Here is a 17,671-nt window from a genome sequence, read left to right as displayed (position 1 = left end):
CCTATAATGACCCCACTGTAATCATTGTGTTAAACGACACAGAGTGCTGGAGTAACTCAGCGGGTCAGGCAGCATCTGTGGAGAACATGGATAGGTGACATTTGCTGGAGTAACTCAGCGGGTCAGGCAGCATCTGTGGAGAACATGGATAGGTGACATTTCGGGTTGGAACCGTTCTTCAGACTGATTGTAGGTGGTGTTTAAGAAGGAACTGCAGATGCTGGGAAATCGAAGCTACACAAAAGTGCTGGAGAAACTCAGCGGATGCAGCAGGAAGTTATTGAGGGTAAGGACCAACTCCGCTAGGCGGAGGAGAGTGTCAGTGGCCGGGTATAGGTTGCTTGTAGGTGATGGTGGGGGGAGGAAGAAAGCTAGAAGAGAGGAGAGGCAGAAGAAAGTGTAGCGGGAGAAGGGGATGTTTGATAGGCAGATGGTTGGAACAAAGGCAGAGATAAAAGCAGAAGTTGGGAGACATGAATGAACAATTGTGAAGCCGGAAGAAGAAATAGAGGAGGAGGGGAGAAATAGATGAGAGTCCAGGTGGAGCACAAGGAGGAGGAACAATTCAACACAATCAGTCTGAAGAAGGGCCTTGACCCGAAACATCACCTATCCCTGTTCTCCAGGGATGCTGCCTGACCCGCTGAGTAACTCCAGCACTTTGTATCCTTTTGTGTATTAACTGGCACCTGCAGTTCTTTGTTTCTACATAAGTCAACGTTCAACAGCTCATCATTGTGGATCACTTCAGGGTTACAGTTATGTGGAAGGATGATTGAAGTCCTCCATATCTACCGGGAATGTCCAGGATTGCCCCATATCTCCAAATGACATTGTCTCTTTGAACTGAGCTGCAAGTTCCTTTTAACTTTCTGTTCCAATCTGCTTGCCCACCGTCATGTTCCATTGCATCCACCAATCTGGTGACTAAAGTCCGGCGTCTCCAGCAGTCATGGTGATGATCACATTGCTCCAGCCATTGTGTCATTCCCCGACGGTGACGTGCTCCCAGTTTCATCCCTGTCTTCTTCAGGTGCTGGTGAATCCGTTGGACTTGTAGACCGGGTGGAATTGGAGTGTTGAGCAATGGAATGCTGGGTCTCACCCTCCCGCGGGGAATCCACACTCTCATTGTACAGACTGAACTCTGGCCCTGTGGACGACACCTTCATGGCTAGGAGAGAGAAAGAACATCTGCATTGGTTTCTGTTAGGGATACAGCATGGAAACAATAGACAACAGGTGCAGGAGTAGGCCATTTGGCCCTTCCAGCCAGCACCGCCATTCAATGTGATCGTGGCTGGTCATCCCCAATCAGTACCCCGTTCGTGCCTTCTCCCCATATCCCCTGACTCCGCTATTTTTAAGAGCCCAATCTAGCTCTCTCTTGAAAGCATCCAGAGAACCTGCCTCCACTGCCCTCTGAGGCAGAGAATTCCACAGAAACAGGCCCTTCGGCCCACCAAGTCCATGCCAACCATCCACAATATCTGTGGAATTCTTTGCCACAGAGGGATGTGGATGCCGTCACTGGATATTTTTAAGGCAGAGATACATAGATTCTTGGTTATTACAGGTGTCAGAGGTTATGGGGATAAGGCAGAAGAATGGGGTTAGGAGGGACAGAAAGATCAGCCATTATTGAATGGCTGAGTGGACTTGATGGGCCGAATGGCCTAATTCTACTATTCCTTATAACCTTAATTCATACCTTTGTTAATTTCCTCAGACACAACATGCAGGACGAGTTCCTTGTAGATGTTTTCAATCTGTATTACTCCCTCGTCATCCACAGGCACATCTGCCTCATACGCAGGCAGCTCCTGGAGTAGAATATAATCATTATTCCATTTTGCTGTCCAGAGTCCAATAAGTTACATTGGGAAGCACAGTGTGATATTGAAGCAAGAAGGAATGTATCTGCCGCTAATAGACACAGAGTGCTGGAGTAACTCAGTGGGTTAAGCAGCATCTCTGGAGAAAAAGGATAGATGACGTTTCGGGTCAGGACCCTTCTTCAGAACGACCTTCAGTCCCGACCCGAAACGTCACCGATCCTTTTTCTCCCGAGATGCTGCCTGACCCGCTGAGTTCATTCAGCACTTAGTGCCTTTCTTTGGTAAGAACCAGCATCTGCAGGTCTTTGTTCTACATCTACCGCTGACAAATAAAAGGTATTGTATTGTATTGTATTGTATTGTTTGACATGAGGCCAAATCTCTGCCTTCAACAAAGGATGATCTTAAAGGAGTAAAGGTATAGAGAGGCCAGCAGAATTGAGAGCAATGTCAATAGTGAGATTAGTTCAGGTTTGTAGGTTAAATGGCTTGGTATAGTTGACAATTGTCCTTAGTGTGTGTGGGATGGTGTTAGGGTGCAGGGATCGCTGGTCGGCGCGGATTTGGTGGGCTGAAGGGTCTGTTCCCGCGCTGTATCTCTAAACTAAACTGAATGAAATAAACATCAGGAATACTGTTATAGGATATTAATTACACAAACCTGCTGGACCATTAGGCTATTTAATGCACAATATATTACTCTGCTGCTAAAAATGAATTCATGTGTAACTCAGCGTGGCACTTCAAGGTCAAGTGGGCTTTGTAGAAGGCAGCTGCTGGGTACACGTACAGACCAGTTGCACCTTTGGCTTGCAGATGCTTTTAAATCTCCAGCCGTTCCATGAGGCTGGAAAGCCATGAAAGAGTTACTGCCTTTCCGACAGTTTTTATATACTTTTAACAGTTTGAAACGATATTAATTACAGCAGCTGCAGGGCGACGGTGTTACAGCAGCTTGCTAGCCTTCGTGTGTGTGGGCGATGCGTGTGTGTGTGTTACAGAAGGGAGTCCGTGCGTGCGTGTGCTTCGTCCTATGTGTCCGTGCCGTGTGTCTGTGTGTGTGTGTGTGACTGTGTGTGTGTGTGTGTGTGTGTGTGTGTGTGTGTGTGTGTGTGTGTGTGTGTGTGTGTGTGTGTGTGTGTCTGTGTGCGCGTGTGTGTGTGTTATGGCCACTTCAGAATATGGAAATACACATTGTTGCTGAGCCACTTGTATTTACACATAATATTCATAAAATTCTTATATCTCTAGTCACTATTGTGCATACCAAACTCCTAAATCCACATTTCTAATGGAAACTCCTCGATAAAATTGCATTGCCGTAATCATACCCTTTTACCACTATCTTACACTAAACGTTATTCCCTTCATCATGTATCTGTACACTGTGAATGGTTCGATTGTAATCATGTATAGTCTTCCCACTGACTGGTTAGCATGCAACAAAAGCTTTTCACTGTACCTCGGTACACGTGACAATAAACTAAACTGAAACGGAAGGCCCTTCCCCATGCCTGCAGCCGCGGAGACATGCAATGTGGACACGATGTCCTTGCTCAGAGCACATGGACCCTTACTCACTGGTTTGCAGACAGGATCCAGGTTCTTCAGCACAAAGGGCAGAACAAGCTCCAAGAGGGTGTCCCGAACAAACTGCCGTCCGGCAGCATTGCTGTCCGAGTCGAACTTCTACAGTGAAAGGGACAACACAGGTCATGGTCATAAATTGATACTGCGTAGAAACAGGCCCCTTCAGACCAACATGCCCCTTCTGCACTCGTCCCGGCTGCCTGCGCTTGGCCCATATCCCCTAAACCTGTCCTATCCACACCCCTCATGTTAAGATGTCTGTTGCACCACACACACACACACACACTTACAGTTCCCCCTTAATCCCACTGTTGGTTACACATTACTCACAGTAAATGTACACACCGCTCAATCTGACACAGTTTGTTACATGGCCCAAACACACATGGTGCGTGTACACTTTGTCCTGCCTCTCCCCCCCCCCCCCCATTCCAGCTTTCTTTCCCCCCCCCCCCCCCATCTCGTCTGAAGAAGCGACCCAAACTGGAACGTGACCTATCCACATTCCCCAAAGATGCTGCCTGACCCGCTGAGTTACTCCAGCACTCTGAATCCTTTCCCATTCTCCCCCAATGTGTTTCACCCCTGGCGCTCCCTGGCACGGTGACAAGTACCTTTAGGACAAGGACTCTGGTATTATCAAGGAGCTGGTTGGTTTCAGCTGGGAGTCCCATGGCAGGCTGCATAGAAGCGAGCATGTGCTGAAAGGTGTAAACTGCATCTTCCATCAACTGTAAGGAGAGCGAGAGAGGAGGTAATGTGGACATCACAACGCAACCAACAACAAAGGCATAATCCCGCTGTGTGAAACTTTGTAACCTTGTCGCCACTCTTTACGTGGTGACTCTTGGCATACCTTGTGTACGACCTTGTGTACGCAAAACAAAGAATATCCCCGTGACGTCACATGTAAGAATAAAGTATTCATTCATTCGCTCATTCAAGTATTAAAATCAGACAACTGATGAAGGATCTCGAAGAAGGGTCTCGACCCGAAGCGTCACCCATTCCTTCTCTCCAGAGATAGAAACATAGAAACATAAAAATTAGGTGCAGGAGTAGGCCATTCGGCCCTTCGAGCCTGCACCGCCATTCAATATGATCATGGCTGATCATCCAACTCAGTATCCCGTACCTGCCTTCTCTGCATACCCCCTGATCCCCTTAGCCACAAGGGCCACATCTAACTCCCTGTTAAATATAGCCAATGAACTGGCCTCAACTACCCTCTGTGGCAGAGAGTTCCAGAGATTCACCACTCTGGAACTCCTGCCTGACCCGCTGGTTTACTCCAACACTCTGTGAAACATCACCAATTCATGTTCTCCACAGATGCTGCCTGACCCGCTGAGTTACTCCAGCACTCTGTGAAACGTCACCTATCCATGTTCTTCACAGATGCTGCCTGACCAGCTGAGTTACTCCAGCACTCTGTGAAACATCACCTAACCACGTTCTCCAGAGATGCTGCCTGACCCGCTGAGTTACTCCAGAACTCTGTGAAAACTCTGTGACTACCATCACACTAATTCCTGGCTTCAGAATTTTTCTGCCTGCCTGTCTGTGCATATCTGATTGACTGCATTTGTGAATGCTGGAGTCATGCACTGCTGTGTCGATGCATGCATGCATGTGTGCCTCACTGTACCGAGTGCAGGTGCCCCAATGGGTGTGGACGGACAGGCTGATGGCGGTGCTGACCTGCTGGACCATGTTTTCAGCTCGCTGAACCAGAAAGTGAACCCCGTCAAAAGTGAAATGTGGGGCCACTTTGTCCAGGTGTTGTTCCAGCTTGTTGGTCTTCCTGTAGCAGAGATGTAGCTGTGTCGAGTGATGTGGAAACTCCAGGAGCCGGCTGCTTACCTGTGGGGAGGGAACGGAAGAAAGAAGCTTGAACCAGGGTTGGACCCAATGTAGCGGGTCATTGACCCAACGTACCTCCATCGGAAAGACACACACATCTTCACAATCCAAACATTGGGCAGCACAGCGGTAGAGTTGCTGCCTTACAGCACCAGAGACCCAGGTTCGATCCTGACTATGAGTACTGTCTGTGCAGAGTTTACACGTTCTCACCTTGACCACTTGGGTTTTCCCCCAAGTGCTCTGGTTTCCTCCCTCATCCCAAAGACATGCGGGTTTGTAGGTTGATCGACCCTCTGTGAATTACCCCGTGTGTGTGTGGGGAGTAGATGAGAAAGTGGGATCATGTAGAACGAGGGGTTGAAGGTCGGCGTGGACTCTGTGGCCCAAGTTTCCGTGCTGTATCTCTGAGCAGAACTAAAGATAGAACACAAAGGCTGGGCAGATGGAGTTTAATTTAGACAAGATGGGAAGGAACGGCAGATGTTGGTTTAAACCGAAGATGGACACCAAATGCTGGAGTAAGGTTGTGTACCTCAGGCAGCGAGCAGTTGTCTCCTCCACTCTTCACCGCGCTGATCACTTCACCCACATCCTGCGAGAAGAGTGTTCGGGTCTCGGCGAGGAGATCTCTGACTGATGCTGCCACTGCGTCCCGCACTGACCCAAGCTGCGGCTCCACCTGCGCTCGGCAGAAGTCCCGCACCCTCTCCCCCACCGAGGCTGAGGAGACAACAATCGTCACCCACTCCAACCCAACCCAACCGCTCGGCCTTTGGCAATCCTGACTTCCTCTCTCCATCCCCTCCCCTTCCCACTCCCGCCCCAACCCCACCTTATTCCCTGCTCTGCCCCTCTCTCCACCCACCTGGACCCCAGACCCACCCCACTCCCATTCTCCCTGAACATGTTTGGGGATATGGGGAGAAGGCAGGCACGGGTTATTGATAGGGGACGATCAGCCATGATCACAATGAATGACGGTACTGGCTCGAAGGGCCGAATGGCCTCCTCCTGCACCTATTGTCTATGTTTCTATGATTCAGAGTGCGGTGTTTACGTTCCTCAAGGTCTGGTGTCCAGTCGGGGGTCAGACCTGGGGTCATGACCTACGTGGGGTCAGACCTGAGGATGGGAGCTGTTTGTGGTTGGGGTGACCTGGGGTCATGACCTGGCTGGGGTCGCGACCTGGGGTGGATGTGCCTTTCTTTGACCTCTCCCTGAACCCATGGAATAATTCAAGATGGCGGCTACCTTGGAGCTTGTGGCCGAGCTGCTTCTTGGAGGTGAGGATCTGGCTGAGGTCTGGCCGCACTGCCCGCTCCAGCCGCTGCCTCTGCTCCTCGTTGTCCTGGACCAGAGCCTGGAACCTCTCGGACACCCGGCCTTCCACCACGCCGAACATCGCCCCCAGCATCTGCAGAACACAGGCAACCATCAACAACATCTCCAGTTCACATCACCAACAGGCCATTCGGCCCGACTGAGCCATGCTGGTGCTGGGGCTCCACCCTGTGCCATTCCGAATGGTAACTCCCGTGCAAGCTCTGCCATCTCTGCTGGCCAGGAGCGTCACGGGTGCACGGTAGATTTAGTTTAGTTTAGATACAGCGCGGAAACAGGCCCTTCGGCCCACCGAGTCTGCACCGACCACCGATTCCCCACACACTAACACTAGCCTACACACACTCGGGACAATTTTTACATCGACACCAAGCCAATTAACCTACAAACCTGTACATATTTGGAGTGTGGGAGGAAACCGAAGATCTCGGAGAAAACCCAGGCGGTCAAACGTACAAACTCCGCACAGACAGCACCCGTAGTCGAGCTGAGCTGCCTAAACCGCTCAGTTACTCCAGCACTTTGCTCAAGATTCCAACTACCTCAGTTCCTCTGTGTCGACACATTCCCTCCGTCTCTTCACCCGTACCCCCACCCCACTCCTCACCATTTCATTTCACACTTCACCCGGAGAAAACCCACGTGGTCACAGAGAGAATGTACAAACTCCGCCATACGGACAGCACCCGTAGTCAGGATCGTATCCGGGAGCTGGCGCTGTGAGGCAGCAACTCTCCCGCTGCGCCACTGTGTTGAGAGCAACACATACCAACCAACACATTAACACCAACCAACGAGGGGCGGCACGGTGGCACAGCGGTTAGAGCCGCTGCATCATAGCGCCAGACCACCAGGTTCGATTCTGACTACAGGTGCTGTTTGTAGGGAGTTTGAACGTTCTCCTTGCAACCTGGTGGGTTTCCTCTGGGTGCTCTGGTTTTCTGCCCACATCCCAAAGACGTGCTGGTTTGTAGGTTAATTGCCTTCTGCAAATTTCCCCTTGTGTGTAGGGAGTTGATGAGAAAGTGGGATTAGATGGAACATGTGTAAACGGTAGGCATAGACTCAGTGGGCTGAAGGGCCTGTTTCCATGCTGTGTCTCTGAACTAAATCAAACGTACAATGCCATACACTAGTGTGAGTGAGAGTGAGCATGTGAGTACGAGTGAGAGTGAGCGTGCATGTGTGTGTGTGTGAGTGTCTGTGTGCGTGAAGAATTCTAATTTCATTCACCATCAGTTCATTGGCTATATTTAAGAGGGAGTTAGATGTGGCCCTTGTGGCTAAGGGGATCAGGGGGTATGGAGCGAAGGCAGGTACGGGATACTGAGTTGGATGATCAGCCATGATCATATTGAATGGCGGTGCAGGCTCGAAGGGCCGAATGGCCTACCCCTGCACCTAATTTCTATGTTTCTATCCAAATTGTAATGGAAATAACAGATGTCTGCATCTTAAACAAAGAGGGAGGCTGCTTTTCGAAAGATGGATGAATTGAAGTGGTTTTGTTAGGCCTGATGTCTACACATCCCTCTGTCCGTGACTCTACCCAAGCTGACAAAGAACGGAGTCGGCAATAAACGGAACTGCGGAGAACGGCACTGACACGCGAGAAATCAGAAATCAGATCTCCCCAAAGTGGGGGAGAAAGGAAGAAAGGAAATTGCCTATTCTTCCTGGAATGCAAGGGAGGCTCGTGAAAATATCAATAACGTGGCAATGTTTAATAACTACACAAGATGTTGCAAGCCATGTGACAGGAAACATTGAGGAGTGATGTAGAAGAGAAGTCAAGAGATTTGGTGCTGATGCATGAACAAGTTTAGCATATTTTACCATAAACCTTCTCACAAAGAGAGGCAGAGACCATGACCATAAGACATAGGAATAGAATTAGACCACCATTCAATCATGGCTGATCTATCTCTCCCTCTCAACCCCGTTCTCCTGCCTTCTCCCTGTAACCTTTGATGCCCTTATGGATCAAGAATCTATCAATAACTGTTTTAAAAATACCAAATAGCGCGGGAGGGACAGGAGAGACAGGGAGCGTGAGACACACACACACACACACACACACACACACACACACACACACACACACACACACACACACACACACACACAAACACAAACACACACACACACACTGCAGGGACACAGAGAGAGGAAACAAGAGGCACTGGTACAAAGATGGAGGGTGAGAGGTAGAGAAATGAAAACTGAAAACTCCCACATGGTTTGTCTGAAGCTGTTTCAGATGAGACTCACCCTGAGCCAGGTTTGCTTCCTCTTGCTCTCTGGCCCTCTGACGTGAGGAATGAGCTGAGACTCCAACGCAGGACACAAGTCTTCCATCACCAGATTACTCAGGATCTGAGAAGAGATCAGAAATAAATTCATCTCCACATGAACAGCTTACTCATTGCTTCCTTTGGCTTGAAGAGCTGTGGGCAATGTTGTGAGATACTTTGGGTGGTGTCCATCCATTGTGATCTGGTTCTCAGTGTCTGCCGGGTGGGGGGGGGTGGGGGGCTGTTAACGTGGTTTCACCGCTGCCTTCCCTTGGTTTGTATCGCTGGAGGATCTCCTCGTTGGTGGGACACTCGTTCACCCTCTACCAGGGGGTCTTCATCCATAGAGCCTTCATAATCACGGAGTTACCTCATCTCCTCTTACTGGAGCAGCCCGCAAGAGTGCTAGAATTTCCCCCCCTTCAAGTACATCACAGGTACAGAAGTGTGAAACCTCCAGATTCAGGGACAGTTTCTTCCCAGCTGTTATCAGGCAACTGAACCATCCTACCACAACCAGAGAGCAGTGCTGAACTACTATCTACCTCATTGGTGACCCTCGGACTATCCTTGATCGGAATTTGCTGGCTTTACCTTGCACTAAACGTTTTTCCCTTATCATGTATCTATCCACTGTGGACGGCTCGATTGTAATCATGTGTGGTCTTTCCGCTAACTGGATAGCACGCAACAAAGGCTTTTCACTGTACCTCGGCACACCTGACAATAAATTAAACTGAACTGAGGTATTAAGAGTTATGTATCAAACTGGGTCAATGGAGGATCTCCAAGATGAAACAAAAGGAGACACAAGGTTGAGGGTCACAATGTCCTGTCTCTATTTGACAGTGGTGGAAACACTAACCCTTATCCGATCCGATGGACATTCCTGACGTTTACACCAGCCAGGGACAGAGGCAGAACCAGGTTTGAAACATCTCAGAGAACTTTATGGATCCGCACCCTGTGTTCCATGGGTGTGTTTCTCCGTACAGGAGGCGGAGTGGATCGAACCCGGGTCTCTGGCGCTACGAGGCAGCAGCACTACCAGCTGCACCACCGTGCCATCTCCATTGTCTAAAGGGCCTGCCCACTTGCCGATTTTTTCGGCGACTGACGGATCAGGTCACCGAAGAATTTGCGACGTGATGACGTATGACGGCCGGCGTTTTTTCAAGTGTCGCTACATTTTTTTGTCACCACTGGATTTTGAAATTTTCAAATAAATCGCCAAGTTGGACAGGCCCTTAAATGACCTGTAGTTTCTTTATAGATGGGGACTCATCCTTTTACTGTGAGTAGGGGCAAATACCAAGGCAATCCGTGAACCTTACCTCGATCTCTGAACCCAAGTACAAGTCACAGATGCCGTAATGTCCATTCTGTTCCCTATATCCGCGCACTGCTTCCAGGAACACACGGGCCTCAAAGGAGTCTCTGCCAAAGAGCACTGCAAGCAAGACACAGGCACTGGTTTGAATTATCACAAGAAGAGACTTCTCTTTGCAAATCTGTTCAGGAACAGTAGGGGTTACAATATGGAAGAGTACAGCACAAGATCCGGAGAGACAACGAGCTGTAGCTTTAGTTTAGAGATACAGCGCGGAACAGGCCCTTCGGCCCACCTAATCTGCACTGACCAGCGATCCCCGCACACTAACACTATCCGACACACACTAGGGACAATTTTTACATTTACACCAAGCCAACTAACCTACAAGCTTGTACGTCTTTGCAGTGTGGGGGGAAGCTGAAGATCTCCGAGAGGTCAAAAGGAGAACGTGCAAACTCCGTACAGACAGCTGCTGCTGCCCCAGTAGGGGGGGAAGGAGGTGGGGAAGAAAGCTCTTACCGGTGTTTAGACGTCGAACCCCATCAGCAAGGAGCATGGCCCAGGTGTGAGAGTCTTCTTCAGTGCGGAAACTGAGAAGGAGGTGGGGTCTGTAGGCGTGCCACAGGAAGAGTTGGTGCCTTGTCGGAAAGCTCGTGTGCTGTTCTTCCAAGTGAGAGTCTGCCACACCTGCAAAGCAGCGACTACATTTAGGCAGCACCTTTCACAGCCACACGCTCCCATCCCAGCATTTAGTTTAGTTTCAGTTTAGAGATACAGCGTGGAAACCTTTTCTGAATCCTCTCCAAGGCCAGCACATCCTTGCTCAGATATGGCGCTCACTACTCACAATACTCCCACTGTGGTCCAGCCAGTGCCTTGTAAAGCCTCAGCATTGCATCCTTGCTTTTATAGTTTAGTTTAGTTTATTGTCATGTACAGTGAAAATCTTTTGTTGCGTGCTAACCAGTCAGCGGAAAGACAACATGTGATTACAATAGAGCTGTTTACTGTGTCTAGATACACAGTGTGGATATACTCAAAATGAATGCTAGCATTCCTTGGTGTATCCATACACTGACGGGTGAGGAATAGAAAACATAGCCAAAGGGTGCAGGAGTAGGCCATTCGGCCCTTCGAGCCAGCACCGCCATTCAATATGATCATCGCTGATCATCCAGAATCAGTACTCGTTCCTGCTTTCTCTCCATATCCCTTGATTCTGTTAGCCCGAAGAGCTAAATCTAACTCTCTCTTGAAAACATCCAGTGAATTGGCCTCCACTGCCTTCTGTGGCAGAGAATTCCACAGATTCACAACTCTCTGGGTGAAAATGGTTTTCCTCATCTTTGTCCTAAATGGCCTACTCCTTATACTTAAACTGTGACCCCTGGTTCCAGACTCCCCCCCCCCCCCCCCCCCCCCCCCCCCCCCCCAATATGGGGAGCATTTATCCTGCATCTAACCAGTCCAATCCCTTAATAATTTTATATAAGTAGGAAACAACTGCAGATGCTGGTTTAAATCAAAGATAGACACAAAATGCTGGAGTAACTCAGCGGGACAGGCAGCATCTGTGGAGAGAAGGAATAGATGATGTTTCGGGTCGAGACCCTTCTTCAGACTGATCTTCAGAGATGATGCCTGTACTGCTGAGTTACTCCAGCATTTTGTGCATAGCATACTTTAATTTTTATAAGGGACCCTCTCATCCTTCTAAATTCCAGTGAATTATAAGCCCAGTTGATCCATTCTTTCATCGTATGTCGGTCCCGCCTGGGACTGGGTGAGATGGTGCAGCCCCAGGTCTGATCCCCGTCCCAGCGCTCTCTTACCATTGAGTGCAGGCCAGCTTTGTCTCAGCATCTCCCTGTAGGCAGACACCTCGTTCAACAGGATGCAGCCCGAAAGGCGTATCTCGCTGTCTGCTCCTGCTCCTCTCTGGGCAGCCTGTAGCACAGGGAGGCAAAGTTACAGCACACAGGGCCTCAGCTACCTCAGGGAGTTTTATTTTTTAACCCAAAAATAAATGAAATCAATTATCACAAGAATAATATGTACAATAGAAAAAAAACCCAACAAGTCTGCCACCAGAATACAAAGTTAAACAAATATTCTTAAAAATCAACTATACTGAGTATTAAACAACGATGTTACAATCCTTGTTCAAGAAGGAACTGCAGATGCTGGAAAATCGAAGGTACACAAAAATGCTGGAGAAACTCAGCGGGTGCAGCAGCATCTATGGAGCGAAGGAAATAGGTAACGTTTCAGGCCGAAACCCTTCTTCAGACTGTTACAATCCTTGTCAAGATTCTGTTTTCTATGCTTTAACCAATCTTCTTTCCATGCAAGTAATTTCCCCCAAATCTTTCATGTTCATAAGTGATAGGAGCAGAATTAGGCCATTTGGCCCATAAAGTCTACTCTACCATTCAATCATGGCTGATCTATCTTTCCCTCCTAACCCCATTCTCCTGCCTTCTCCCCATAACCCCTGACACCCGTACTAATCAAGAATCTATCTATGTTTAAGAAGGAACATCCATAGCATTAAGCATCCATAGATGCTGTTACACCCGCTGAGTTTCTCCAGCTGTTTTGTGTACCTTAAGAATCTATCTATCTCTGCCTTAAAATATCCCTGGCCTCCACAGCCTTCTGTGGCAAAGAATTCCACAGATTCGCCACCCTCTGACTAAAGAAATTCCTCCTCGTCTCCTTTCTAAAGGAATGTCCTTTAATTCTGAGGCTGTGACCTCTAGTCCTAGACTCTCCCACTCTGTGGGAATCCTCTGAGCCTTTACTTTAGGTAAGAATGGTATGAGTGAAGATGTGGTTATATTTGCAATAGCTCCATCTGGAGGTGGAGGGCAGCTCAATCTCACGTGGCTAGCTTATGTAGTCCATAAGTCAGGCTTTGGTTTGTTTCTAATGTGTAGGAAGGAACTGCAGATGCTGATTTAAACCAAAGATAGACAGAAAAAGCTAGAGTAACTCAGCGGGACAGGGAGCATCTCTGGAGAGAAGGAATGGATGACATTTCGGTTTGAGGCCCTTCTGCAGCTGTGTCTTATTTTCACACCTTACACTTCCTTATCTACGTATCTCCCTCTCCCGACATCAGTCTGAAGAAGGATCTCGACCTGAAACGTCACCCATTCCTTCTCTCCACAGATGCTGCCTGTCCCGCTGAGTTACTCCAGCATTCTGTGTCCATCTTCACAGCACTCTTTCCAGCTTGATGCCACCTTTCCAATAGCAACTGGTAACATCATTACCTCTTTAGTTTCAAAACACTCCAACAGGTAGCTCGCCTTCATCACAAAGTATTTCTCCTTCCACTTCCTCTTGTGTTCCACATACTGCATGATGTAGCCACTGGATATCACTTGGTCAGTACTTCCAGACACCTGGGGAAAGAACAGAGACACAAAATGCTGGAGTATCTCGGCGGGACAGGCAGCATCTCTGGAGAGAAGGAATGGGTTGAGTCCCTTCTTCAGACTCTGAGAAGAGGGGATATGGGGAGAAGGCAGGAACGGGGTACTGCTTGGGGATGATCAGCCATGATCACATTGAATGGTGATGCTGGCTCAAAGGGCCGAATGGCCTACTCCTGCACCTATTGTCTATTGCCAGTTTTTATTATTCATTGGAAGTATCAGGTTCAATATCTCCCCCCGAATATTGAGGACAATTCACTGCAACATCAGAGGTTGAGGGAATACTCGACAGAAGTATATAAAATTATGAGAGGCATAGATAAGGTAGACAGTCAGAACCTTGTTCCCAGGTTTTAACTGTCCAACACTAGAGGGCTTATAGCGAGAGGCGGAATGTTTGCTGGAGATGTGTGGGACAAGTTTTTTTACACAGAAACTTCACGGAACGAGCTGCTGGGGTGGCAGTGGAGGCAGATACCATAGTGGCATTTAAGTGACTTTTAGATAGGTACATGGATGTGCAGGGAATCAAGGGTTATGGGTCATGTACAGGCAGATGAGAGCAGTTGAACTTGGTTTTTCCCCCATTATCATTCAATCTTCTTGCCACTCTCATATGTTGTTGATGTCCTTTCACAGATCAGCTTAGTTAAGGTTAATTTAGAGATACAGCGTGGAATCCACAGAACCTCCACATCAGACTGAAGGAGGGTCTCGACCCAAAACGTCACCTTTTCCTTCGCTCCATAGATGCTGCCTCACCCACTGAGTTTCTCCAGTTTTATCTACCTTCAGTTTAACTTGGCATTGTGTTTGGCACAAACATTATGGGCCGAAGAGCCTGTTCCTGTACTGTGCTGTGCTATGCTGTATGTTCTCTTAAGGTGGGGGGGGAGAGACAGTCTAAGCAATCATTACGTTACTCGATTTATCTTTGATTTAAGCCAGCATCTGCAGTTCGTTCCTACACATGGACTAACAGCCTGGGTTCATGATCATAGATGCAGACGGGTCTGAGTCCCACAGCTGTGTAATTTACATTCAAATAATAAATCTGGGTCCAGTGCTGATCCCAGGAAGGGTGACCATGAAACCAGGCAACGGGTGTAAAATCAGAGCAGTGCAGTGGGTAGAGCTGCTGCCTCACGGCGCCAGAGACCCGGGTTCGATCCCGGCCTCAGCTGCTGCCTGTGTGGAGTTTGCATGTTCTGCCTGTGACCGCGTGGGTTTTCTCCGGGTGCTCCGGTTTCCTCCCACGTCCCAAAGACAGATGGGTTTGCAGGTTAATTCTGTAAATTGTCCCCAGTGTGTGGGTGTGATTGTGGGATAATATAGAACTAGTGTGAACGGGCCATGGATGGTCGACGTGGACTCTGTGGCTTCTGTGGATTCCACGCTGTATCTCTAAATTAAACTTAACCAAGCTGATCTGTGAAAGGACATCAACAACATATGGGAGCGGGCAAGAAGATAGCAGAGTGATAATGTGGGAACATACGAGTCTGTGCACTTTGGAAGAATAGGATAGAAGATTATATTTTAAATGGTGAGAAAGCGGTAAATGTTTGTGTACAGGAGGATCAGGGTGTGCAGGCTAAGGAGGCGCAGAAAGTAAACATGCAGGTGAGGGAAGCATTCAGGAAGTCTAATAGTTGTCATTCTTTAGCACAAGGGTACAGAGTACAAAGCTAGGGGCACAGAGTGTAAAGGCAACAAGCGAGGCTAGGTACAATGAGAACAAACAGGCCATTTGGCCCCTCTAGCCCAGCCCACACCTGTGGAAGACAGAGCCACCTGGCTGATTCCCAAGAGTCATGCCCCTGTCCCACTTAGGAAACCTGAACGGAAACCTCTGGAGACTTTGTGCCCCGCCCAGGGTTTCCGTGCGGTTCCCGGAGGTTTTTGTCAGTCTCCCTACCTGCTTCCACTACCTGCAACCTCCGGCAACCACCTGCAACCTCCGGGAACCGCACGGAAACCTTGGGTGGGGCGCAAAGTCTCCAGAGGTTTCCGTTCAGGTTTCCTAAGTGGGACAGGGGCATAAGAATTAAGGGACAGAGGTTTAGGGGTAATATGAGGGGGAACTTCTTTACTCAGAGAGTGGTAGCGGTGTGGAATGAGCTTCCAGTGGAAGTGGTGGAGGCAGGTTCATTGGTATCATTTCAAAATAAATTGGATAGGCATATGGATGAGAAGGGAATGGAGGGTTATGGTATGAGTGCAGGCAGGTGGGACTAAGGGGAAAAAAAGTTGTTCGGCACGGACTTGTAGGGCCGAGATGGCCTGTTTCCGTGCTGTAATTGTTATATGGTTATATGGTTATATGGCTATAAGAGTTTACTTTATCCAGACCAATGGGAAACTGCACCCGCTCGCCTGGCCCAGCGTGGGACCCACACTAGGTTGCCCACCGTCAGGCCCCACCACTCCTTACCTTGTTGTGCAGCAGTTGAACAGCGTGGCTCGCCTGCATCTCCAGCTCGCTGCAGACCTGGTTGAGGAAGGCAGCCGCGCAGCACCTGCGACAGTGAGGCCGCATGTCGTCCAGGACCTCGTCCGCCTTCCCTGAGGATGCAACAGACAGAAACTCAGTCGGCGGGCAGAGACAGCAACTGGAGGCAACTGGCACAATGATCACCCACACCAACAACACTGACTCCATCTATACCACCAACCACCAATGAGTCGTACAGCGTGGAAACAGGCCCTTCGGCCCAACTTGCCCACACCCACCAACATGCCCCATCTACAGTATTCACACCTGCCTGCGTTTGACCCATATCCCTCCAAACCTATTCTGTCTATGTACCTTAAATCCACTTTAGTTTTAGTTTTAGTTCTTAGAGATACAGCGTGGAAACAGGGCCTTCAGCCCACCAAGTCCGCACCGACCAGCGATCCCCGCACATTGACACAACCCAATACACACAAGACACACAATTTACATTTATACCAAGCCAATTAATTTACAAACCTGTACATCTTTGGAGTGTGAGAGGAAACTGGAGCGCCCGGAGAAAACCCACGCAGGTCATGGGGAGAACGTACAAACTCCATACAGTCAGCACCCGTAGTCAGGGGTCTCTGGTGCAACTCTACCACTGCACCCCTGTACCACTTACAGCTGGTCCACCAACCACTCTAGCTCCACTTAACACAGAGACCCTTGGCTTATCTTTGATCGGACTTTACTGGGTTTATTTGCACTAAATGTTATTATCTGTACACTGTAAATGGATCGATTGTAATCATGTATTGTCTTTCTGCTGACTGGATAGCGCGCAACAAAAGCTTTTCACTGTACCACTGTGACAATAAACTAAACTCAAATTAATAGTAATCTGAGGGGTAACATTTTCACTCAGAGGGTGGTGGGTGTATGGAACAAGCTGCCAGAGAAGGTAGTTGAGGCTGGGACTATCCCAACGTTTAAGAAACAGTTAGACAGGTACATGGATAGAACCGGTTTGGAGGGATATGGACCAAACGCGGCAGGTTGGGACTGGTGTAGCTGGGACATAGAAACAAAGAAACATAGAAAATAGGAGCAGGAGTAGGCCATTCGGCCCTTCGAGGCTGCACCGCCATTCAATATGATCACGGCTGATCATCCAACTCAGTATCCTGTACCTGCCTTCTCTCCATACCCCCTGATCCCTTTAGCCACAAGGGCCAGATCTAACTCCCTCTTAAATATAGCCAATGAACTGTGGCCTCAACTACCTTCTGTGGCAGAGAATTCCACAGATTCACCACTCTCTGTGTGAAAAATGTTTTTCTCATCTCGGTCCTAAAAGATTTCCCCCTTATCCTTAAACTGTGACCCCTTGTTCTGGACTTCCCCAACATCGGGAACAATCTTCCTGCATCTAGCCTGTCCAACCCCATTGTTGTCCAGTGTGGGTAGGTTGGGCCGAAGGGCCTGTCTCCACACTGTGTCACTCTATGCCAATGCGTGTGAAGGCA

General features: G+C 48.8%; 1 protein-coding gene across 1 annotated transcript in view; it reads right to left on the bottom strand.

Moving 5' to 3' along the window:
* Nucleotides 1–107: 107 nt before the first annotated feature.
* LOC129714362 (protein Niban 1-like) overlaps nucleotides 108–17,671 on the bottom strand; it is a 24,213-nt gene continuing 6,649 nt past the window's right edge. The window contains exons 2-14 of the mRNA XM_055663912.1: nucleotides 16,140–16,270; nucleotides 13,541–13,672; nucleotides 12,095–12,209; nucleotides 10,782–10,949; nucleotides 10,264–10,379; nucleotides 8,907–9,011; nucleotides 6,546–6,708; nucleotides 5,827–6,014; nucleotides 5,130–5,291; nucleotides 4,043–4,159; nucleotides 3,420–3,527; nucleotides 1,712–1,823; nucleotides 108–1,174 (exon numbers count right to left, since the gene is read on the bottom strand). Of these exons, the coding sequence (XP_055519887.1) occupies nucleotides 963–1,174; nucleotides 1,712–1,823; nucleotides 3,420–3,527; nucleotides 4,043–4,159; nucleotides 5,130–5,291; nucleotides 5,827–6,014; nucleotides 6,546–6,708; nucleotides 8,907–9,011; nucleotides 10,264–10,379; nucleotides 10,782–10,949; nucleotides 12,095–12,209; nucleotides 13,541–13,672; nucleotides 16,140–16,270 (1,829 nt within the window). The 3' untranslated portion in view covers nucleotides 108–962. The remainder of the gene's footprint in view (nucleotides 1,175–1,711; nucleotides 1,824–3,419; nucleotides 3,528–4,042; nucleotides 4,160–5,129; nucleotides 5,292–5,826; nucleotides 6,015–6,545; nucleotides 6,709–8,906; nucleotides 9,012–10,263; nucleotides 10,380–10,781; nucleotides 10,950–12,094; nucleotides 12,210–13,540; nucleotides 13,673–16,139; nucleotides 16,271–17,671) is intronic.

This window comes from Leucoraja erinacea, chromosome 39 (assembly GCF_028641065.1).
Source record: "Leucoraja erinacea ecotype New England chromosome 39, Leri_hhj_1, whole genome shotgun sequence".
Classification (NCBI taxonomy): domain Eukaryota; kingdom Metazoa; phylum Chordata; class Chondrichthyes; order Rajiformes; family Rajidae; genus Leucoraja; species Leucoraja erinaceus.
Note: the sequence above shows the minus strand (reverse complement) of the source record. Positions and strands in the feature narration are given on the sequence as shown.